The sequence below is a fragment of the Crocodylus porosus genome, unplaced genomic scaffold, assembly GCF_001723895.1.
Source record: "Crocodylus porosus isolate Cpor-Errol unplaced genomic scaffold, CroPor_comp1, whole genome shotgun sequence".
Lineage (NCBI taxonomy): Eukaryota > Metazoa > Chordata > Crocodylia > Crocodylidae > Crocodylus > Crocodylus porosus.
Genome location: NW_017728911.1, coordinates 13,663,180 through 13,689,693, shown reverse-complemented (window position 1 = coordinate 13,689,693; position 26,514 = coordinate 13,663,180). Strand labels below are relative to the sequence as shown.

Below are 26,514 nucleotides of genomic sequence, written 5' to 3'. Positions count from 1 at the left end.
CTATGATCCATGTTGCTAATGTCAATTCTCAACAATACTAGCTCCCCTCACAAGAGGTACAAGGATGTAGGCATGGCAGTTATTTCTTTAACAGCTCCCCAACCTACCTACATAAAGTTGGAAATGATATCATACATCTTACTCTTCTAAAATATGAAGTAGGTTGACATAGCCTTCTTGCAGATTGAAATTCTATTTTTCAAAGTGTGCCATTCAGCACATTAGAGGCAACACTGTGGGGATACTTATAGTTAGCCAAGAATTCTCATGGCACCACATATGCCTACAGCCGGAAGAAATTATATATAAATACAAATAAATGTTTCTATAGCTTCCTCCCTCTAATCTTCCTCCACATCCATGCTGCTGTTCCTAGAATCCCTGCCAAGAGTCTTTAGTCATGTTAATGGGCTTCACTCGTCAGACAGCATAAAAAAGTACTGAACAAATCTTGAAAGATTTAAAAGCTGACCATGCTTCGGGTGAGGATCATGGAACATGAACATTTTATAATTTTCACATCTTGGTCAGTAACACAAGCCAAAAACAAATTGCCATTACTTTCTTCTTCCAGAAGTGCTGGAGGTAGCATGAATACAGATTCTCAGTATAGTCCATATATAGTCTAGTGGTTGCTGTAGGCCTCAAAGTCACCTTAGCAAAGTGCTTAGAGTAAGCAACGCCTCTAAAAGCAGAGCAAGCAGATCACTGTTTAGTGACATCTGTAAAACCCATGTCGTGAAGAAGTTAAAAAGGAGGTAGTAGCAATCAGAGACAGCAAGATAAAAAAGGCAGTCTACGTCTAACCAGAATGACCACCGTGAAAGACGACTGGTGGATATTTATGACATATGGAACGTACAGAAGAGAACTACAAACAAGTATATAAAAGCTGAAGGAAAAATACTGAGAGGGAGAGCAACACACCAGAAAAGAAGAAACAACACCTGCTTGAACCCCTAGACCAGTGACATGTGCCTAACCAGCTGAAATCACTGTTTCCATCAAAAGACTTGCAAATGATATCCTTGTTGACCACTACAGCTAGTTTACAAGTTGAGTGTTGCATTGAAGGAGTTGCTTAAATATTGGTATTGCTGATGTGTTCAATAAATTATTATTTCCATTCAACTCTCTTCTTCACTAAATTTAGTACAACAGTTCTCACTCCTCTTCTGGCTAAAATACCAGAGGATGAAAGCCTGACATTTAAAATAACTCAGAACACCTCAGAAAGGTTTGAGTCCTGGGACTACATCTGGAAGAGGTTTGCTTTGCAGGCCTGATTTGTCCATCCCTAGTTGTATCCAGCATTTCTATCAGTGCCACTTTTGAATCTTTTCAAAAGCTCGTTCTTCAGCAGTATGAGAGGATGGACATATTCCCATGCATCATAGCACCTCTCAGATTGAATAATAGCCTATTAGCAATGGTGTTATCTGTAACTGTGGTGGTTATATTTATAGGAGACTGCTGGATACAGTTACCAGTGTGAGTTCAGTTCAGATTTAGACCGTTAAAAGAGGCACACACACTGTGCTGTCTTAAGGAGAAACTTCACTTTTCCTTGTTACAAAGAAATTATAAATTAGCGCTCTCTTCCTGAAAAGAACAACCTTTACTGAATTATCATTATAATACGTGTATGTCAATTGTCAGTTTGCTGGAACAGCAGGCTCTTCTCCTTCCCAGGCTTTCCAATGTTCTGTTAATTCTTGAATGCTCCTTTGTTATTTACACCATGGAGTTCATTCAAGAGGTAGCTGCAAATTGTCTGCACTCCATTGTGCCATGTTTTATAAACTCAGTGACAAAAATGCTTCCCCTTTAGTATGCAAGAAAACTTATTGGTTTAGAAGTTTGCAGCCCATGGAAATTCAGATAAGGTTGAATACCCTTTTGAGCTCAAGGAACATTAAATGTTTGTGTTATATTTTCATCTTACATTTCCATAGCTTCTTTAACTTGAAAACTTGAAAATATCTGGCAAAATAATATGTCAAACAACCTGTTCATACCACAAGGCACAAGAAGCCAGGCAGCAGAGCTACCAAAATGAGAAGCAGAATGGCCTCTTGTATGTAGGCTTGTGGGTGAGCTAATTAACACTACTGAGAGGCTGACTCCTGAGAGGCTGCAGAAATGCAGCTACACTGGTTTTGAATTAGTGAGTAGGGTAGGTAAAGTTGCAAGTGATGTTTTGAACACACTGGGTGCATCTACATGTGAAATTAAGGTGAAACAATAAACTCCAGAGCAGTTCAAGCCAAAGTGAACTGCTCCTGGGTGCAATGTCTATATGTGTGCCCAGTACAGCAGCAATTTGACGCTGCGGAGCTGCAGCAGACAAGATCCTGGCCCCCACCCAGTCACTGTTTACACATACATTTCAGTACAGTTGATTAATGTATCATCAGGTAGTACTGTCCCCAGTGGTGCTATCATACAGCAGTGTATAGTTTACTGAGCCCTGATACTAGCACATGTATAGATGGTAACACTTTACTGCAGAGGTAATCAGTCTACTTCACAGTAAAGTGCACGTGAAGATGCACCCACTGTATAGACAATCCCCTGATTACATGATTAAATACACTTCTCACCCCTTCTACATCTGTCTCAAGTGCAAATTTTTCAAGTAACAAGTTCTGTACAACCCCTGTCCTCTGGGTTGGAGCCTGAGATTTTTCAATTACAGACCACACCTCTACTTACCAACCAGTCCTTACCAGCCTAAATGGATTTGGCATCTACAAGAAATTTCCCTGGGAGCTACAACCAATAGATATATGTATCAACTCAAAACAACTTCCTCAGAAATACAATGTTATATCCATAGGAACAGAGTAACTAGAGAAAAAGTTAGAAAACAAGCTACAAAGCAACCAAGCAAACAGAAGATAAAATAACAGCCATACCCCTAGCAAAGGCTTTTTCCTCAGACCTAAGGAAGAATGGGCTGCATTCAAAAGCTTATCTAAGTCTATCCCAACCATGCAGTTGGTGAAATAAAAGATATCACCCAGAAAAATCCTTGTCTCTTGGCCCCTGATAAGAAGGACCATCACAACAGCAACATCATGCCAACACTATAACATAGGGGTGGGCAAAATATGGGCCGTGGGCCACATCCCACCTGCCAAGTGACTGGATCCAGCCTGTGGCTGCCCCCACAGCACTCCGCATGGGGCCATACCCTACCCGTTCACACTGGGGCAGCCTGCATTGGGCTTCTGCTGGTGCCCACCAGCCTAGGCCCTGACCAGCACACAGCTTCTGGACAGGCTGTTCCTGATGCAGCTGCAGCCAGGTGCTGCTATATGTCCCCTGCCTCCAGCAGTGTCTCCTGCTTCTGATCCTGACCTTGCCATGCCACACCATGCCACACTACTCAAGCAGCTTCAGTCAGGCAGCTTCTACCCCAGGCCATGAGACTCCAGCTTCAGCTCCTGGCTGGCTTCCTGGGAGCTGGAACTGCACTGCATCCTGCTGCGCCACACTGTCCTGGGTGGGCAGGAGAGCAGCTTCAGCCAGGTGGCTCCTGTCCCAGTGCTGGTGCTCTGGCTTCAACTCCCAGCCTGCATCAGCTGATCAAAACTCCCCTTGTAGCCCTCAGGCTCAAATCACTGCCCACCCCTGCTACAATAGCTATACTTTAGCATTTCACCATAAAACTAGGAATGTTTCTACACAACCTGGCAGGTTAATGATTCAGAATGCATAGGGGAGCAAAATTAAGGAGGAAGGGGAGCACACTATCAAACACACTAAAACAATATTTTTATAAAATGAAGTAGATCTTTGCTTCTAAATAAAGCCAACCTTGAATATATATATTCAGGGTATAGCACAGACTGAAACATAAATAATATCAGCTAGAACTCTGTAAGGATTTATATTTGGATGTCTGGAGAAGCTGCATTTGTATATAAGAAGGGGTGTTGATGATTTCTCTCACAACAAAGGCCATGAAATACAGTAAGATCTGTATATCCCCTGAAAATTTGACTTTGCTCAATCTCGTCTTAATCACTATAATCCCATGCTTGTCAGCAACTGATAGCAAAGGGTAAACAATTTCCAGGGAACACACTGAGGTCACTGGAGTTACTCCAGAATAACAGTGGTATTAAGGACAGAAAACAATCACCCCAAATCTTCCTAGCCCTAGTAAAAAAAATTTAACTTTAAAATAAGAACATTTCTCATCAGCAAGAAAATGGGAAGGGAAGGGAAAAGGGAAAGCAAGCTACCAAAATTCAAGATGTGTTTCTGGCTTTCAGGGCCAGAATCTACCATTGTTACTCACTTTGAATAGACTTAGATCATATGTTTAGTTAAGATGGAAGATTATGGTCCTAAATTAGTAAGCAACTCAGCTGCACCATGATACTGCAATGGTCTATGCTACTGGATAGCTACATACGTCTCTAGCTGATTCCAAATCAAATCCTGCACATCCATCCAACAGCGAAATTGGCCCACAGTGTGCAAGAAATATAAATGAAACAATTGTTTTCTTCCACTGTGTATGTAAAAAGTTCATTCTTTTTAAGCCTGTCTAACTTGTTTGCCACGATTCTAAACTTGACAACCTGAATTCCATTATCAAAACCCTGACACATTCCATTCCACCTAAAGGGTGGTACATACAGTGCAAAACAGTCACGATCCCCAAAGAAAACATTTGGATGCCATTCAGTGCTGTAATTTTATTGGCAAGATTTCTTTGTACCTTTCAGCTCCATTCAGAAACAGTTTCCTGAAATGCAACCAGCTTTTGTTTGAAGACAGAAGCTTTAATCTTGTGCTGAAACTATCCAGCACCTCCAGGCAGCAATACTTGTTTGGTCACATCTGTCATACCCATGACAAGTAAAGCAATAGCAGGGGTTTGGTTCCCACCTACTCCTTCACTTTTGTGCCTAGGAATAGTAAGCTAATACTAGAAAAGCTTGGATTATTTGCTTGGTTAATAGGGAATGGTAAAAATAACTATAAGTGGTGTCTGAATCAATGAACCATGTTGCTGCTGTCAGTTCAGAAAATAATGTACCACAAGAAAATGGAAAGTATAAATCTGCCATGTGCTACAGAGACAAATTAAGTGTCCATTATCCTTAATATTTTGTCTAAAAGTAAGCAAAACTTTTTTGATGCACCTATTTCCATTCAGGACCAGAAGGTCAGTACAGACCATAGGGAAGACTATGTTTGCAGTATTTCTGACTTGACAAGGAACAAGAAGTACCAGATATGTTGCAAGAAAAAACCTATTCTCAGGGGAAAAAACCTTGCTAAGTTTTGCCAATCTAAAAGATCCAGACAACAGACAAGCACCTTAACCATTTTTAGTTCACACAGCTCTATGGCAAGTACAACAAAATCAACAGGATTTAAAAGAACTACATTTTTTTTTTAAATCTAGGTACAAAACTTGTAAGAAATTATTACATAAAATATTAAGCAGGGAAGAAAGTACAGTAAAGATTTTTTTTAAATCATTTTAGTGAAGAGTTATAGCTTAGGCCATATGACATGAGAAGTGTATACCTCTTGTAATTACAGCAAAACTGCACAGTACTTTGAAGGCTGTATTTTGCACTACACCGTAGTTTCATTAAAAAGAATGGTAACCACACACTATATCATCGCATAGTTATTGTACAGATAATACATTACCACTCATTAAAGAATGCAAAAAGAATATATTGAATTACTAATCTCACTGTTTGCAAAAGAGCATACAAGCATACGATATAAAGAGATACATTTACCAGGGCAGGAAACAGAAATTTTGAAGGGAGTCAGAATCATGTTAGAACATGTGGTCAGGAAATGAAAATGGTGACAAAACTTTAGGAACAGATGCAAATAATTCCAGAAGTCTTCAGAAAGTCACAGGAAAAAGAAGCATGCATTTAGAAAATATGTTTTAAGCTAGCAGCATGTTTGGATCACAGAAATAGGTTTAAAACTTAGTCTTTTCTGTAAGCCAAATAAGCTATTGGGCACATTCTCAAATGTGCATGAAGGGGAGAAAAAAAAAAGAATATGCTCAATTTAAGCTATATCCCTTAAGGCATACACACCAACTGAGATAAGCATGCTCATGTGCAACTTTACATGTCATAAATAGTCATCCACAATTGAGTCCTCCAATGAAAAGCATTCTAAAAGTGCAAAGCTTTGTCTGAATTGAGTCTGCTGTGTACTGCAGAATGACATGACAGGAGTTATTTTGAATTTATAAAGTATAAGTGTTTTTTAAATCCCCTATATGCATATACATGATAAACTAATCTATTGTATCATCTCCTAATCTCTTCTTTCTTTCTCTCTCTTTTGATCCTATCATGTTAAGGTTCTAAGTTAAATCCACAAGGAAAGTATTCAGCATTATGCAATAACTTTGTTGTAACATATCTGATGACATCTGGCAAATGGAACAGATTCTGCCTCTTTGGTACACAAACACAAACATTGCATCTATGAAAGGATATGCATTTTTTTACAATGTAGATATGTTACTACATTATGGGTTTTACCGGTATGCTATTGAACATATATTACATTTATTAAATCACAAGTAGGAGAGCTTTATGGAAGCTGGTAAAATACATTTCTGCAGGAGTCACTGATGTACATTTAAGAAACTAGATTTATAGTTAAATTCTTAAGTGACAGAGATCACCCCAGATCAAGTCAGGAAACAGTTTATTTACACTGCAAAGACATAAAACTTACTGACGAATGAACCTTATATGCTTTACGTTCAACCCCCAAAAATCTGGACTGTTACCTGAATCTGCAACTGTAAAACTAAACTGTAAATCTCATAATAGAAGATTTTGTGAGTGTCCATTTCTGATGTCAGAGCAATAATATGTGAATTATTCTGAGGTATCTCAGGACTTCTGGGATCAGGAAGTTATGTGCAAAATAAAGTACATAAGAAAATAAAAGAAATTTAAAAATAAATGGTTTGGGGGAAAGCAAACAAAAATTTAGTAAACCTTCCGCAAGGACTGGGGTTCTGATTTGGGCTAAATTTTACACAACAGACAGAAAACCTTGCTATCACACTCAAAACAAATGATAGGGCATGAGAGACCTGTTCTAATTTACCTTAAATGTTAACCAAAGTTACAGTAATTAACACAGTATTAACTGTTCCAAAACAAAGAAGTAAATTATGAAAAAATGTTGCAAATATTGTTCTTTTAGACTTCAGTCACTACAAAATAGAAAAAATGTGAACTGGTTCATTTCAATATCCCAGTGTGCCATAATTTACTGCTAAAATAACTGTACTGCACATAATGGAAGCTTCACTACATATTCAAGGCCCACAACTTATGCCCTCCTTTTCTCCTGCCCATCTTACCCTCTCACTCTATACCAGTGGTTCTTAAACTTGCTAGACTCAAGTCATCCCTTGAAAAATGTCAGCTCTTAGCTTTAACTTGTTTTTTGACTGCAGAAAAATACGAGATCAATTCTTGTGTTGCAAAGACCTCAAAAAGACCACAGCAAGTCAAAATGTTTTTAATACTATGAACTCCTATTTGAAATCTTTAGCCACATCCATACAGACGTGTTCCCTGGGGACAAGGGCAGCAGCACACTTTGTGCCACTGCTACTTGTCCCCGGGTAACACCTGTGCCATGTGCCCGCTGGCACACAGCACGTTACCCTGGGTGGGGTAGAGGAGGCTGAGACAAGCAACCGTGCTAGCCCCAGCAGCCTTACCTGGGGTCTTGGGGCCCTTGGGAAGCTGCAGTTGCAGCAATCTTTCTGCTCAGAGCCTGGCTGGCAGCTGGAGCGTTGGTCCAACCGGCCAGGCTCAGGTTCTGGGCAGTGCGCACCTCCACATGCACCACCCTATTCTTCTTTCATGTGGGGGTTTTTTGACTAGGGTCAACCCGCCACCCCCTGCTGCTACCTCATAGTGCAGAGAACACCTGAATGTGTGGACATGGTTTTTGTGTTCATCTTGTGAATCATGTTTATACACCTAACAGTGCTAACATTGCATGGGACTTTCTAGCACCCCTGAAAGGTTATCAAGACACCCCAGGGTGCCAAAGCACCCATGCTGACAATCGCTGCTCAAGTGCTCTACACCGTTGTACAGAGAATGATCACTAAGCCCACAGCTGTAGAGTAACTTAATAGTGCCCTTCCTTATGCCCCTCCTTACCTGCCTTTTCTGTACAAATTCATTTGGTTGCTGTTAGGGCCCTGAACACTTATGAAGATAACATATAAGATGTTCAGGTAGCATCCATTCACACCAGCAATTTAGAATATGTGGCAAATTTTTGACCACTGATGCACTGCATGGGGATTTTTCAGATTTTGGAGCAATATTTCTTACTAGCCTACTAAGCTATTATTTCTTTTTACCCTTTACCTCCAAATATCAGCTTTTATTTTGTGTTTGTAGAAAGCCCTGTGCCAGGCAGCTGGTATAGTAAAAGCTCATATTTCAATTCCTCTATCAGTCACAGATCAGAACTGTAATTAAAACAATTCCCTGGCTCTTTATGAATCAGCTTTAGATCAAGGGACTATTTAAAGAATAATCAGCTTCACACATATCTCTCATCTACAAGGAAAACTCCAAGTTAATCTCTGATTGTACTCTGCTAAAAATACAAAACAGACACATGCTTGGTATTGTCCAGATGTGCACATGCAAGAGAAATCTGGACTTTCAGAAAATGTTGTATTTATAAGAGATTTCCTGTGGCAGTGCAACATTTAAACTAAATTTGACCTTTCAGTATTTGGGCTCATGAGTCACATTTGACCTGCTGTTAAATTTTCCAGGCTCCTTCTGCCTACAGATAGTGGAAAAGTTAGCAACACATCTAATACTGCTTATCAATATTTTATACATTTTAAGTCTTACTGCATCAGAATTTTCAAATAAAAACAATTCAAGCAATACCACATTTCCTGTAAGATGGCTGCCACCTTGCAGTAGCTACAGGGTGTTGACTCTTTCTGCAGGGGAAGTCCATACAACAGATTGTGTCAAGTCAACACAGTACCTCATTCTGGACCCTTGAGAAATGACTGCATATCCTATCTATAATTACTAGTAGTAACAGCATACTATTGTTGAATGAGCAGAAACCAAAATGCAGAGTGACTAAAGGTCTCAATTGCTCATACAGCCTGACTGGAGAAATTACAATGTTACTAGCAAATGACAATTAAAATAAACACACAATTAAATGAAAGCTAACTACTGTATTTTATCAGCTGTTTCAACTAGGAAGGGAAATAACTACATTCTAAAGGTAATAATTGACACCTTTCCTTTCTTCGACACATTTTTTATTTTATAAATTCCTAGGAAATTTAATATGATAAAGAGATGAACACCTCTTTTGTAGGAAGCGCTTGCTTACACTACAGAGATCCTACCTCTGCAGCTATACCAGAAACTGTATCAGAACTACTTAGCAGAGATGCAGTGTACACCAACAAAAGGAGAATTTCTGCTGGCATACCCTAGCCCACTCCCACAATGATACAAATTAAGCCAACAAAAGTCAAGGTGGCTGCCTCAGCACCAGGGATTTTGCTAACCTTGCTGTGTAAGTTGGAAAGGAGAGAGAGGAAGGAGTGATTTTTTTCACACCCCTAACCAATGTGGCTATATGGGTAAACTTTGAACCGTATATCTGACCTAAACAAATGAAAAAAGTTCATGGGAAACCATCATAATTTTGGTCAGAAATCTTCTGAAAAGCATCTTTCAAAATGTTTGCAGTCAAATAATTAATAATACTAATTATAGTAAAACTATAATCATGAAGATACTATTTTAATGTTCATAACTATTAAAAATATTCTGTATTTGAAAAGTTCCTTAAAAGTTCACCAGACACCCAGATCTTCCACAGTACATTTGTTTTAATTGTCAGCAGAAATTGTGTAAGACATAATAGTCACAGGCTGACTTGCTAAAGTTCCCATTTAAGACACAAGCTGTGGCAGGCCAGTATGGGACGCTCCAGTGCCCAGCCGCCCCCCTCACTGCACCTGACCAAAACCAAGCTTCAGGTGCCTCCACAGAGGTGCCAACATCTGACCAACCCCCTTCCTGGAGCACACCCACAAGCCTGGGGTACCATTGCCACCACCCAAGCTCCAGTCTCTGTTAGGCCCCTGAGCCACTTGAGGTACATAGGCCCTGTAGCTCTCAATCACTATGGGGTTGCTTAGCCCCTGCAGGATATATCTGGGTGCTTCTTATAGCCTGAAGCATGGAAAGTAGCCTCCCTTAGTCAGCCGAACAAAGGGAGCAAAAAAGCTTGCCCAGTCCCTGTCAAACATTCACTGCCAGGCTTGCTATGATAGGCAGCTTTATTGATTGGAGAGGGAAGACTTAGGGAAGGAATACATGCCAAAAAGAATTTTGAAAGAAAACAGCCTTGAGCAAAACAGTATAAAGGGCTCACTGGCCCTTTTAGTATACGTCTAGAACACTTAGATTTAAGTTACTGGCTACAATTCAGATAAGTTACTCACAGCAACACCCAGAGGGTTCTGGAGGTACATGGCTGGATTCTGTATCCATAAGACGTCCGTCCACCCCGCAACATGGAGGGAACCTCTTAAATAGCCTTACTGACCTCATCACCTGGGCCCAGTCAGGGACAAGTGTTATTTGATGCCAACCAATCAATTTGAAAAACATCAGCGTTACCTATTGGAGGGCCACTGGCATAAGCCTAGCCCCCATAGCATGTGGTCAGAACTCAGAACAATGGTGAAGCTAGATCTACCCCCTCCTATCTGAGCCAGGTCAAATACACAGCAACCTTGTGGCCTACACAACCAGTTTGACAGACATGTGAAAAGACAAAGAAAGAGAAAGAAAAAAAGAAAAAAAAAATCCAGACTAAGTGAGGGAGCAGAACCACAGGCTCTGGAAGTTTTTTTGGTCACGCAGGCCTTACCTTGCACTGCCCAGACACACAGATTGAAGTTCCATTTTGATCACATGGAGTGCCATCAATCACTTTCTCAGCTTGTCTTACATAGAATCGGTAGCCTATTGCTCGGCAGTTCAGTTCACATTTCTGACTTCCCTTCACTGAAAAGAAAGTAAGGTATAAATTCTTGTTACAAGTTCTACAAACTACAAATAGTTTTTAAAAAGACTTCATTATATTAGTTGGAAGACTTTATCCCTGATTTGGAGATTAAAAAAATAAGAAGGGACATTCTCTATAAAACTCATATCTTTCAAATACATTTTGATAAGGAAAACATCATTTTAAGCTCTAAGAGAGTTTCACACAAACCTCATGAGGATTTAAACCAGATTTTATTTTTAATTATATTTCCTTAAATGAATAGACCTATTTACTTTTTAGAAATAACTTTCCAAATTTGTGTTCTTCACAATCCCATGGTTTCAGTTATGATCTGTTTTCATTTGGAAGTGTCAGCAGAATTACATCAAACAAGAGGGATATGTCCAATATAAGCCTGCAGTTCAGAAGACTTGCTACAAATAGACAAGGCAATATGACACCCTTCCAAAAGTGCTGCACTCTCTAACAGAAAATTTGAGATTTTATAACAATGAGCCAAATCAGCAGCTGACACAATTATGGCTAGCATTATAAAAGGCCACAGGTATTTTTTTTTTTTAGAATAGGACAACTTCTAAAAATGTATTCCTTCACCAACCTTACAAGTCTTTGTCCTCCACACCAAGTACTTTGAACATATTATTATACATTAGAAGATGAAACCACTATACTAGGTAGGACCAACCTCTCTGCTATTACAAAAACTTGAGGTTGTTTGGTAACTGAACGATGTTAAGTACTATATCTGCATGTTCCTGTTTTGATACAAGTCTAATAAAACTGCTGCAACTGTAAGGCTAGGCACAGATATTATATGTAAACCAGTATAAGTGATCAAAAGCCAGTCAAAACCTGTAACAGAAGACAAGTTCAAAGCACATAAACTGATTTAAGAATGGTACATCCCAATCTAAGATAGACCTAGATTGATGCAGTATCAGACTTAAGTGATTTAGGTTAGACCAGTCTATGGAACTACTGTATCAGACCCCCTCCTGACTTGAATTAGGTTGCTGTCCACTGGCATCCCAGTCTGCTTTGCAAGTCCTCCCCTCCCCTCCCGCATCGGGTGGCACATTGGAACTTTGCCTGCTCTGTTCCCAGCCTTGCCTTCTGCCTCTGGCCAGATGTCAACAGCAGCTGGACAGGGGGAGAGGGGAAGGGGGTTCCTACACCGTATGAAGGCTGTTCAAAAAGAGGAAAATACATCAAGTGGCTAATGTGATACATGCTTATCTTCATGGTTCTGTGATTATTTCTTCCTTTTGAACTGACTTTGTCTATATGACATCTTTCCAGTTTAGAAGCTCTTTAGAATCATAGAATTAATGAGTTGGGAGGGACCTAGACAGACCATGTAGTCCGACCCCCTGCCATGGGCAGGAAGGAGCACTGGGGGTGGGAGGGTCATAAGACCCCAGCCAGGTGCCTATCCAGTCTCCTCTTAAAGATCTCCAGGGAAGGTGAAAAGACTCTGCCTTCTCTGTACTCAATAAAGTGCAATTTAGGAATTAAAAAATAAATATAGATGAAGCACCATTAGTTAATAGAAATGGAATTAGTGCATGCTTTAGCTGAACTCTTCACTCAGGCTCCAAGACAGGAAAGCTCTTAAGTACATGCTTAACTTTGAGTATGTCTGTGAGCAACTGATATGCTTAAAGTTCAGCGCTAGCTTCAGCACACTGCTGGATCACAACTTAAATCTGGCCTAAAATAAAAATGCCAGAAGCACATTCTCATATCTCAGCTAAGCAAAATATAGTGTCAACTATCTACCATCTTCACAGGTTCAGGTGCTCTTTTAACATAATACTGGGTTTTAGTAATGGAGAACAATGAAGAAAAAAAAAGGAGGAAAAACAAATTCACCCCAAATCATATCAGAAAAAGAAAGTGCCTAGAATTCAATTGCCTAGGATCAACTCCAGAGCCTTTTTAGTAGAAGTCCCTGAGTTTGAAATGGATTTCCTTTAATGGTCTGACAGGACTCAAGCCTGATGATATTCAGGTCACATTAAAAGTCTTCAAACAACATATAACATGAAATTTGCTTAACATTATAGCAGCCAAGATCCTACTGAGAGTTAGGCCACATCTGATTATGGAATAAATATTGGTGATCAACAATTTTGTATGTTTTTTAACACTACTGGAAAGTACATAGGCCACAAGGGTGCACGAAGTGAGCCCTGTTCAACTGGGATTTGGATTCGGCTCAAATCAGGGACAGTGATTCGATTCGTTGGTTCAGATCACTCTCCCTGATTTGATTCGACTGAATCCAAATCTGAAGATTCAATGCTGGTTCAGAAAATCAGCGATTTGGACACAGACACAGCTTTAAGTGTTTTTTCTACATACCTTGAGGTAGTAGGCATGGCTTGTGAATGCTGTGATGCTGGGGTGCATGGAGCATCACACAGGAGTGCAGGGGGGCCCTCCATGTGCTCAGCAGTGAGCCCAGAAGTGGACTGGAAGTACTTCCAGTCCACTTCCGGGTCTGCCAGGGAGTGTGCCGGGGGGCTTCCCCAAGCCCACCCAGCTCGACAATTGGCCGCAGGGGGACCCCGAGTACCCCTCCCAGACCCAGGAGGCACCAGTCAACAAGCCAGGGGGGCCTCTGGCATGCTCCCTGGAGAACCCAGAAATGGACTGGGAGTGCTTCTGGTCCACTTCCATGTCTGCTGTCGAGTGTGCTGAGGACTCTCCCCCACCCCCCAACCTGTGCTTCTGTGCGACACTCTATGCACCCCAGCATTGCAGCATTCACAAGCCCCTGCTACCTAAAGGTACGTAAAGAAAACAGTTAAAGCTGTGTTTATGTCTGAATCTCTGAATCTTTCCAAATTGATTTGGAGGGTTCTGATTCAATTCAGAGAGATTAAAGGGTCCTCTGATTCAATTTGGATTTGGAGATTCAGCCACTGACTTCGGCCAAATCTTCATCAAATTGAAACAGGGATCGAAGCTTTGCATAGCCCTAATAGTCAAATACTTCAAGAAATAAAAACAGCACATGCAGTTAGTTTGCTCTGCAAATATGTTGTTCTTATTTCAGGGCTGAGTTACAGGAAATGTAGTAATTAAGGAGACTAATTTGTTGTGGACAAATGAAAAGTGTATTCACAGAAGGATGTCTATACTCCTCCTATACTCTGTCATCCTCTTCCTGTAACTGAGTATTGGGCTATGTGCTGGTTATAGTCTACTGGCACACAGTATTTGTAAATGTAGTAGGGCAGGAGTAAACTGGGTCACAGACACAGAGATTTGATAGTCCTCTAACTGCCTTGCAAAGAGCTTCTAACAAAATATACAAGCAAAATATTTCTGTAAAAAAGATGCAGTTCATGAACCATGGCTGAATCTCCCAGGCCCAGCGTGCTTCTTACTGGGGCAAAACCCAGAAAAACCTCCAAAATTCTCCTTGAAGCAGGACAAAACATGAACACAGAATAAACAAAGCTAGTGAAACTCAGGGAACCTTTAGGAGATGCAGGAATTTCCAGGAAGATGGTTCTGAAAGCAAGTCTCTGACAACCTCACACAACCCTTAGGATAGTGCAGATTCTGCACAGGCAACTGTCCTTGCAATTCCCAATGAAGGACAAGTTTCTACAGTGTATAGACACTCTCAGCTTTCACATAATTCTTCAAGATGTTTTAGGGGCACAGCATTGGTCTTCCAACCCATCCCCTCCTCATATATGGAGTCCTAGACCTATGACTTGTGTTGTGCAGCATCTTCTCTTTTAGATTTCATCTTTCTAGACAGCAAGCTCTTCAAGGCTATATGTTCTAACTGTCTGTGAAGGGCCTTTCACATGGTTGGTGTTATAGCAATAACAGCACCAGAATAATTCCAGAGATCAGAGGTGCACCACCTGTGGCACATGTTATAAGAGGCACAGGCAGCGTCTGTGTGAGGCCAGTTCCAGACAACTAATTAAGAACCTTATATAAGGAATACATGAATTGCTTTTAAACATACGTAGCAACTACCATTAGTGTGCCTGGGGCATATGATCCTCATATATGCCTGACTAGACTGGGACCTAGACACTTAATCCACTGCTGAAAATGTCCCCCAAGGTCTGATTCAAACAATAGTCCCCTGCATGGTCTGCACACTTCTTGAAAGTCCTGTTCTATATGCTATTCACAGCCAAGACGCGAGTAGTAGTATATCATTTTGGTAAAGTTCTTGCATTCTTATAGAAGAGCTTATGACACATGCTGTTCTTGTCTGTATTTTAATTGCCCTTCTGAGAGCAGGCAGTTTATAAATCCAGTGCTAAAAGCTTTTTATTGGACCAACATTTAGCTGACCTGCTGAATCTTTCTTCACCTTACATCAGCAGGATAGGAGGCTGTAATGACATAGACAGGGTTCAGTGTTTAAGATCAACTGATCAGATATAACATAACAGAGCTCTTTTTTCTCCAGGACAGGACTTCCTAGGGATTGGTTAGTGTAAATTTTTATAAGTTTTTAAAAGCCATCAAGTTATTTTTGTTCTTGTTGCTATTCCCTGAGTTACTCCCCATTTTTTAGGTGAAATAATGTCCCATTTGTGGAACTACTGTATATCATTTGAAAAACCTAATTTATAGCTTTCACTGCATACCACTAAATTAACGATGGAACTAAACTCTGCAAGGGCTGTTACAGCACTCAAGTTCATTAAGCCTATAAATTGAGGAAATTACTATTAAAGTCAGAAAAATTCTTGCAAGTCCAATAATGTTTAGCTTTTTATTAACATTTTAAAAACAAATTCTATGTACATTAAGAACTCAACAGGTTATTTCTGTTTTAAGATCTGATTCAGTAAAGGTACTGAAAACCTCATTTCAACAGGGAGTAAGGTCAACAGCCTATGCAGAGGCATCTTCACAGAAACCTGCCTCAGCTGTGAGTCACTTCGGATTCACCTGCTGAAGTAGAGATCTTGGAAGACCTGTAGTGAGGGGAATGTTTCTTTTAATTATGACATATATTTATTGAACTTGGTGCTCAAGGAAGATGGCAAAGTGATGGTTTTAAATTATTAAAGATGTTACTGTAGCAAAAGCAAATAGAGCATGGGTGCAATGTACATGGCTATCCTAATAAACCATATGCGTCGAAGATGGAAATTTTTCCATTTTCCTGCCTAGTCAATACTTTGTATTTGTACTGTGTCTAGCAATAAGACAGCCTATTAATAAAGGGAAATCACCTATGTAAGTTAATCTATCCCTGCTGTCATGTTGTGTATGTCCATCTACAAAAACATACGTTAAGACTATGTGTCCATTTTACACACCCTACTAATGAATGTTCAGAGAGCAAGAGCTTTGTTGTCGTTCTATCCTTGCTTTGAACTGAGTTCCCTGAAATGAAAACACCATTATCCTACTACCAACATCATTCAGTTTGTGTAGGTAAAAATGTCTGTTAGCAGTAAAAATTAGAGTGAGGATATGAGCAATAACATGTTAAGAAATTAAAAGGCCATCTGTTTGAGATGCCTTTATTCAATCCTTTCAGAACTCTTTGTTCTTTTCCCCACATTTTTAAGAGGGGTATGAAATATCCTGAATACATCCCACACATTCTACAGTTCCACATATAGTCTAAGTAAACCAGACCTGGAACAAATGATAGAAATTGTTTACTCCAATTACAAATAAATGGTCCAGATGCTTAGGCCTCCATCTAACTTGGTTGTAGTTTAAAGCTTTTTTACATTAATTCACCAGAGCTCTTCACTTCCAGATTCTGCCCCATATTTTCTCTCAAATGATTTTTTGCACTGTTTTATTCCACCGCACTGTAAGCACACCAGTGGCTGAATGTAAACTAAGGTATGTTAAGCATTATCTTCCTGAAGTTGTGAATGCACAACAAGCCACAAGGATCTTTTGGACGATCTATGCAGCCTCAATCTATGTAAACCACACTTTCAGAAAGCTGGCTGAATAGCAATAGTGGGGGGAAATAAGACTTTCCAATTGTGATCCAATACAATATTTTCAACATGTTATCAACCCATACCTGAAAAATAGGGAGGTATGAACTTTCTATGACCCCCAAACTAGCGTAGTAATTTATTTTTCTTCTTGGCAGCAAAAAGAGAGAAAGAAAATCTTTACTTCTGTAAAGTCTCGGGAAAAGAGTCATCCTGCAGCTCTTCTAGGCTCAGAGCACCCTGCTTCACTCCTTCAAAACTGCCATACGTTTGGTATTCCTCAGAGGTTTAACCAGGCCTCTTTTCCTCTCCCACTCTCAAACCTTTCCAAACTATGGATACAGCAGATGAGAGTAAGAAAAACAGCTAACAGCCTTTTGGATAGGTTGTTCAAGACTGGTTCCCTAGTAGTTCAAAATACCCTAAAAGGGCTAATTTATTAATTCATATAGCTGTGTCTTCCAAGCATGGGGAAAACTGAGACAGAAGCCATTAAGAAGATTCTACTATGCTATCGACAAAGGAAATGGTTGAAGTCCTTTCTACCTACACATGTAATGAGGCACAAATATATGTTTCCTTTAAATAATTGAGATGCATAGGGAAAAAAGTTATATCAATTCCTTTTTACTTCAACTTCAAACAGTGCAGTTCCATGGCATTTTTCCATAGTTGGAAAAAATACTAAGAGGACAGAAAATGCAAAGTTTTAGATAAACTTTAAACACATCATTGACTGAAAACACATCACAAAAAACCATCTACAAAGGTGTCAGGAGCCAATAATCATAGTTAACATGCAACAACAGACAGAATCTGGCCTATGTGAGATCTATACTCCCCTCAGAAACAAAGTCTTGCCTTCTCATGATAATGTGTCATTTAAGGAGAAATAGTCTGAGCAAGAAGTATCCCCTCTTACCAAGTTAAGTACATTTAACCTGTCACTATCTTTCAAATCTGTTTTTTTAAATATTCCGAAGGCTAATCACTCCCTTATTTGCCAAATGAAATAGTTTGGCTTTTCTTCAGACTCAGTGATATCCTTATATGCTGACTGTGATGTATAAACAGGGAACTCTTTGTAGTTTGGCAATGAAATTGTTTTTGCTTTCATATCAAAAAGTCAGATTCAATCTGACTTCAGCAGAAATCTTTCCTCTGATTTCAGGGCTTTGGGTCCAGCCCAATTTAACTGGAATCTGAATGTTACTTTTCAGTATTTTTCAAAGGAGATGCCATACATTTCAATTAGCTACAAATAGATATTGTTCCTAGGACTTTCTTCGTCATCCCAAGATTATCATTCCGTCCCTACATGACAGAAGTTTCTAGGCTGATTCAGACATGCCTTTTCTCCACAGTAAACACAAAATAAACAAAATATTCTATAAAATAATTTCATAACAATTATTCCAAGAATTTAATTTAATAATTTTATCTTTTTTAAGTTTTTGGCAACATTTTTCTGGGATGGAAGGATGGAGGATAGGTACAGATAATGTGTGAACAGATCAGATTTTCTGAGGTGTGACAGAATTTATGGCAACCGTAGCATGAACAATTCCACATAACTTCTATTGGTAAAAGCCAAAGCCACAAGCAAAGGAAGTGTCATATGTCACAAAAGTGACAGTGACATTGCAGTCCTGACAATAACCATAAGTCTCCTTTAGAACCTGTGTAAAGATTTCCAGCCCATTTTCACATACTCAGGAGTTTCAAACACTTCAAACAGACTTGTAGGTGCTTATTTAAATGAAGAAAACACCTAAATGCTTTGATGTTTATCTAAAAATGCAACCAATTTTAATACTCCACAAGAAGGTATTTTAACCCACTGATACTATACGTGATTTATATATACACTAGGGCAGTGCAAAGCTCCAGTCCCTGATTCAATTCGGCAGAGATTTGGCCCAATTCAGTGGACAAATCTCCAAATCAAATCAGAAGACCCTTTAATCTCTCCAAATCGAATCAGAACCCTCCAATTTGATTCAGAGAGATTTGGAAAGATTTGGCGATTTGGACATAGATACAGCTTTAAATGTTTTTTCTACATAACTCTAGGTAGCAGAAGGCTTGTGAATACTGAGATGCTAGGACATCCCACAGGAGCACGGAGGGGTCCCCAGCTTGCTCAGCAGCAGACCCAGAAGTGGACCAGAAGCACTTCCAGTCCGCTTCTGGGTCTCCCGGTAAGCATGAGGAGGCCCCTCGCATCTCTCCTTGGCTTGGTGACTGGTGCCTCCTGGGCCTGGGGGGCACCTGGGGCCCGCCTGCAACTGATCACTGTGCCAAGGGGGGCATGGAGGGGCCCCCCAGTGCGCTGCCTTGCAGACCCAGAAATGGACCGGAAGTACTTCTGGGTTCACCACTGAACACACAGAGGGCCCCCCCACCCCATGCTCCTGTAGGACGCTCCATCTGCCCCAGCATCATAGTGTTCATGAGCCATGCCTGGTACCTCAGAGTATGCAGAAAAAACATTTAAAGCTGTGTCTATAGCCAAATCGCTGATTCTCCAAATCAGCATGGGATTTTCAGATTCGGATTCAGGCAAATCAAACTGGGGATGGTGATCCGAATCAACGAATCAAATAGCTCTCCGATTTGGGCCAAATCTGAATCCAAATTGAATACAGCCCATTTTGCACACCCCTAATATACACAACACAGTCTAAGTGTAGATTCTTGAGTTACCCCATTAGAAAATGGCTTCCAAGTCAAAAACTGATGATTTGCTCCTGCTAGAATTCTACTCTCTTAATCAGTTTCTAATCTATGGCATTCTTTACATTTCACCACAGAACTACTTGACTTTAATTTCCATTTACGTACAATTTATCAATTATAATTACTTTTTTTGGGTTAAATACCTCAATTATTGTAAGTTGGAAAGAAACATTCATTTTCTATATGCCATTCAAAGCTTCCCATTCATATTTTGCTCAGGTATGTAATTTTCTACTTCCATTGAATTATTTTTTCAACTAATTGCCTTAGCACTGCCAATATAGTCCCTACTTTACCATTCCCAGGATCATATCATGTACTTTTAAAATAGCAGCATTTCCTGCCCTCCAATCCTTGGTATAATAGTCAAGTTTAGTGATAAATTGCATAATAGTATTAGCAACCCCTTCACTCTTAGGTGAGGGGCAAGGATTCTTGTGGATATATTTTACTGAACCAACTCTGATAAAGTTACACAAGCTTTGACCATCACAGCTACGACATCACTACAACACTACCTTCACTCTTACATATTTGCAGAATATACAATGGGGTAAATGGTAATAAGATCACATATTATTCATAATATTTATTATTATTCATAATAAGGAAATGAAATGAAATCAAATATTATTCATTACCTCCCCCTCTCAGAGGGCCCCATAGAGCAGCAACTCTAGAGAAGTTATTTACAAAAAAATTATCTCCTTCTGCGGTAAATCTGACTAAACATGTCACTTTGTTCTTCTGTAACATAGTTATCCCTACAGTAACATAATGATGGGAAGGCATGCAGGCCATGAGCCCCAGGCACTGCCTAAGAGAGAAACATCAAACTGGAACTAAGGAAATTGGCTCACTCTCCTGGCCCTGACCCCCACTCTCTGGCACCTTCCCTATAGTGGTTCCAGCTCCAGCAATGGGGAGGGCAGAGCTGCTATATATACGTGGACAGTGGCAGCACATGATGCAGGAGCAGCAGCTGGAGGTTCACTAACGTGGGGGCGGCATCAACATTTCTTGCTGCGGCATTTTTACACCACCAAAATGTCGTTTCTAAATGGTTTCTTCACACACTTCGGTAGCAAAAAGGAAGTGACCTCTCCTGCCAGCAGCAAACTGGTCCTGCACCATGTACTGTTCTGTCCATAGTGCAGAACTTACTAGCTAAACCATATTTATTCCCTGCATTCCTGGATACTTACTAGCTAAACCGTATTTATTCCCTGCATTCCTGGATAGTCTTGAAGACTCACTCTCTTGCACCATTTTTTCTAGCCAAGGTATATTAATTTCTTAACTGGTATTGATAAATTAGGATATTTGTTTTTGAAACTTCCACTTTTCTCTCCAAGTGTCCATGACTTGTCTGTCTTCCTATTGTCTTCACTTGCACTGACTGTATTCCTTAAGAAGTTGAAAAAATGAACCATTTCACCAAAATATTCTTTTCTAGCTTTCCTAGCTTCATCTTTTGTTACAGACATGTTACCTACATAGCAAGCTTAAAGTGGCTTCTGTGCTTACAGTTAGGCAGTTCTTGTGTTCCCTGAAAAATAAGGCTCTGCGTTCTTATCTCATATCTTTCATGATGGTGGGAATTGGTAGAATTTATATAATCATTGCACCTGACTTACTTAGAAGTTACTGTGCTAAGGTTGTTAGCAAAGCAAACCCATCTTACAGGTGACTTGCAAAATCAGTTGCCAGGCTAGTCAAAAAGTACTCCGCTACAAATTATCTTAATGCCTTTTTTCCCCCAGAATATTTGTCACAGCAACTTATACCATGCACTTGGCAACTGGATATAAATGTTAATTAAGCAGTGAGCGGTGAAGCAATCAATGCACAATGGGCAGCACATTAAGTACTACATAATCTCATCTAAGACAGCCACAAAAGGCCTACCTGACACTGGGGAATAGAGCAACTTCAGGGTAAAGAATTTCCAGATTGGCTGAAAAGATGATGATGCATTTGCACTCACAACACAGGCTTTCTGTAAAACCATGGCAGGTTTACCAAGAAGACTGAAACAATGCAGACATTGTTTCACATGCCCACATAACGGATTTCTGTTTTCCATTGTCAAGCCTGCCTTCTCCAGATTGTGTCTGCAGTAACTCTTACACTACTCCTGTTCAGACTACCTTGTGAGGAGGGAATTGGGATGAAATTTAATGCTGTGTTTTAGGGCAGTTTACCCCAATAACTGTTTATGAATGGATAGAGATACCTTTAATAAACAATTCTGATAAACTGTATATTTTTTGAACCACAAGAAGTTCACGTTCCACGTCAATGGCAACTATAGTTTCATAGGAGGAGTCATCCAGTCTGTTAAGATTTGGGTTTGTTTTTTTTAATTCTGTTTTTTGCGGGGGGCAGAGTTGTTTGTTTGTTTTTTACACAGATTTGCTAGTATGGATTTGTCCTTTCATATGTTCACCAAACTTGGATATTCAGCACTTGTATCTTAATTAGACACCAGAAATTCTCAACAGGGGTGCAACTGGAAATCTGTCATTACCAGACAACAAGTAAGCAAATCCACCATGTTACCCAGTTAATTTTGTCCTATTCATCATCATGTTAAGATTTACATTAGCTTTTTTTCCCCCCTCAGCATTCTATGAGCATACGTAGGTAAGTGCATGCGACTGTGAGAAAGAGAGAAAAAACTGAATTTCTAAAACACTATATATATATCTCTATCAAACTGACATAGCCAGCCATAGTCAGTTTAAGCTGAATGCAAGACAGGAGGGGAAAAAATCCACACATGAATTGATACTTCGCTTTTATTCTCCCAAGGTGCTTTAAACAAATCAATCAACCTTAAGTCACAATGAAATACAAACACATTTCATTTCCCTAAAGAAAACAAAGTTAGTTCATATGGAGATTTCAATGTAAGGCTTGAAAAGAAAATTCAGCTGCACAACCCCAATACACCTCTTTCTAAAAGAAAGGAAGGGATTTAGGTTTTACAGCACTGTAAAAAGCTGTATGAGCTCATGAAGTGAGGACTTAATTGAAATTTCAGTCTAAAGCGTTCTTTGTTACACTGGGTGAAAGGCAGGGCGGGAACAAAAGCACATTTTGTTTGGAAGCACAAGAAAGCTTGGCAAGAACAGCCTTTCCTCTTCACCGTGTTCCACACTCCAGTGGCCAAAAAACACACTTCTTAACTGTATTTGACTCAACTTCTCCTACAATTAAAGTAGTAGCACACTTCATCCTTATGTACTGGCCCATGATAAACATGGTGTCAGGCATGATCAGGCCTGACCCTTTAAACCAGAAGAGAGAATTACAAGAAAGTTGGATTTTTAGTTGTAGCTGTGTTGGTCACAGGACAATCATTCCCTCTCTGATCTCTCAGTTCTAATCCTAAAAGGGAACTTACAACACACCATCTGTTGATCAGCCTATGAACTTCACTTCATAAATCTACTACTTACAAAAAATCATGAACTCAATATAGATATTGGCTTTATGATACATTACAACCTGCCTGACATCTGATTCACCAGGTACCTGCCTGACCTGAGCTCTTACGTTCTTCTTTTCCCCCACCTTTTTGCCCCTCACCTCCCCCATTTTTCTGTCCTTTGTCTCTCTGATTTCCTACTATATCCTTCTTCATTAATTGATAGCCCCTTTCTTACCTCCTCCCCACCCCCGAGATTGCCCGCTGCCAGTAGCATCTGTGGGTGGTTGCCACTCACCACCCCGCCCTTGCCACCACCGCGACTGTCTGCAGGCAGTCCCCGCTCAGCCTGCCCTCGCCACTGCCAACATGACCACTGGTGGTCCCTGCTCAGAATGCGCTCACCACCAACATCACCACGGCTGCCTTCAGGCAGTCCCCGCTCACCACTGCCATGCCCCCGCTGCCAACACCACCACCACTGCCTGTGGACACTTGCCATGCCCCCCCCCAGCCTCTGGAGACACAAGTCATTCATGCCTTTGGCCCTTCTTTTCCCCTTTCTTCCCCATCTCTCCCCTGCTTTACATTTTGTTTCTCCTTTTTATCTATTTATATGTTCACTACATCCTCTCACACTTTCAACTTCTCTCAATCCTGTTTTCCTGATCGCCATCTATTTTCTTTTTCACTGACAGTCTCCTTTCTACCTTGTATTCTATCATCGCATTGTCTCTCTCCAGCCTTTGTTTTCTTTGTCCCTGCTCTCTTCCCCTTCCCCCTCCTCCTCTGCTTTACCTCTCTGCTTCACCTTTTGTCTTTCTAATTCTACCTATTTACATTTTCACTGACATCCTGCCACATTTTTAGCTTCTCTCATTTCTTGGAGTTTCAGAACAGCAGAGAGTCCCTATGCCTGAAGAAGGGTGACTGCCCTTCTTCAAAAGCTTGACAAGAACTTTTTTCCATCTACTCAGTTGGTCTAATAAAAGATATCACATCTACCCAAAGAACCTTGCCTTCCTAAGAAAGTTGGAAAACTTTTTGCCGGCATCTGACATGATTTTTAAAGTCAAGGCATCATGGTCCATTACTGATGGATCTGACCACTTCTGTTTTCAGCAACAGCTGCCAAAGCATTGTTTTTATTTATGAGCAGAACAAAAAAGTCAATACTTCTCTCCTTCTGTCTCTCTCTCTCTCCCCTCCTTGAAAGAGCAACACCAAGAAGGGGAAGAAACCCTACTAGTTCACTGTTTAAGTTAGTGGTTCTCAACTTTTTTAGATTCAAGGCAGCCCTCATGAGACTCAAGACCAGAAAATACCAGCTCTTAGTTTTCACTTGTTTTCTGACTACAGATAAATAATAGAGCAATTTTTCTGTTGCAAAGAACTGAGAAGGACCATAGCAGGCCACAATGCTAACGTTATGGATTCCTACTCAAAATCTTTCGGTTTATCTTGTGAATCATCTTTGCACTGCTAACAGTGCTTAACACTGCATGGTATCCCATGGCACTGTTGAAAGAATCTGAAGGCACCCCAGGGTGCTGCAGCATCTTGATTATCAGTAATTTAAACTCTTACTTTTGGCCTCATGTCTGTCTCCTGTCTTTCATACATTCAGTAGCAGAATGCCATTGGGCCATTTTAACCATTTGCACAGTACTACTGATATCCAGCAACAAGACAACATACTCCTTTCCCCTTCAGTATTACTGCTATTAAAAATTAAGTTATAGAACTGATAACACATGGTGCCAAGCAACCCCTGAAATGGCAGAATGCCCTAAACTTCCACTGAGCAAGGGTGGGGAGGGGAGGCAACACCACTTTCAGGAAGCATTCAGTACTCCAGACTGACACCTGCCTCTGTCATTCTTCTGGTGGAAATAGTCCTATGAATAATTCTCACACACTGACTTCAATTGCTGTCTGGGACAGACACTAGCAGACCCTTTTGTAGGAAAACTCCCCATGATGCAACATTTTTTGACTTCAAATCTAAACAATATTAGCTTAGGCAGAAGACAGGACAGAGTGACAGCACCTAATTTGAAATGCTAGCATTAGGGGTCATGTCCTAAAGTGAACGAAGTGGTTGTGCTTGCATGTGGCTGGAACAAAGCTCTGTGGCCGGCTCTGCAGCCACGGTGAGGGATGGGGGATGGAGCTCGCATGTGGCGGCCACTGCCACTTACCTACAGCACCGCGCCAGCAGTGACGGCTGCTGCCTACAAAATCTCCTGGCGCTGCTGCAGAGCCGTGCCCAGAGCTGTGCGGCCAGCCACTGGGCAGCAGCGGCAGCATGGGGATGGCTGGCCGGCACACAGCCATCCCCACCACCATCCCATGCCATGCTGCTGCTGCTCGGCTCACGGTTCCAAGCATGGCTCCACGGTGGCAGCGGGAGGTTTTGTACGCAGTGGCAATCACCGCTGGCACAGGTGGCCGAACAGGTAAGCAGCAGCAACCGCCTGTGCCAGTGGTGACTGCTGCTGCCTACAAAACTTCCTGCTGCCACTGCAGAGCCGTGCTCAGAGCTTTGCAGCCAGCAGCAGCGGCACAGCATGGCGCAGGATGGTGATGGGGATGGCTGCATGCTGGCTGGCCATCACCACGCTGCCACCCAGGGGCCAGCTGGACACCTCTGGGCAGGGCACTGAAGCAGCAGTGGGAGGTTTTGTAGGCAGTGGCTGTCACCACTGGCACAACCCTCCAGCCTCTTGGTAAGTGGCAATGGCCACCGCGTGGAACACTTCACCCCCCCGCCATCATCCCTCACTGTGGCTGCAGAGCCAGCCATGGAGCTGTGCTCTGGCCACATGCCAGCCTCCCTCTCCCCCTCCCCTGGGCAGGCAGCCGGGCGGCATATGTGCAGCCTGCACATGGTGGGCACCACCACACTGCCCGGCATCGCTTGTCTGCGAAGCTACCCGCAGAGAGGCACCCTTGCCCCCATCCCTGGCCCTGCTCCCGGCTGTGGTGTGCCACCTGGGGCCGGCAGCACCCCCCACTCCCTTGGCCCCCAACCATCTTCCCCAGCTCTGCACTACAGCCCCACTTACCTCTAGGCTCCAGGGGTGAAGGGTGAGTCTGAGCCTGGGCCCAGCCTTGGCTGCCTCAAAGGCTCAGGTCCTGCCCTTCACCCTCTCCCTCCAGGCAGGGCTGGGGATTTCCCACCCCTTCTGCAATCGGCTCTTGCAGGCTGGAGCTGTGCCAGCCTGCAAGAGCTCTTTGCAAAAGCGGAGTTCGCGAATTTCT

The 26,514-nt window shown here is 41.3% G+C and overlaps 1 protein-coding gene across 1 annotated transcript in view; it reads right to left on the bottom strand.

Moving 5' to 3' along the window:
- THSD4 (thrombospondin type 1 domain containing 4) overlaps positions 1-26,514 on the bottom strand; it is a 639,363-nt gene that overhangs the window by 413,140 nt on the left and 199,709 nt on the right. Inside the window, exon 6 of the mRNA XM_019533460.1 lies at positions 10,981-11,117. Within this exon, the coding sequence (XP_019389005.1) occupies positions 10,981-11,117 (137 nt within the window). The remainder of the gene's footprint in view (positions 1-10,980; positions 11,118-26,514) is intronic.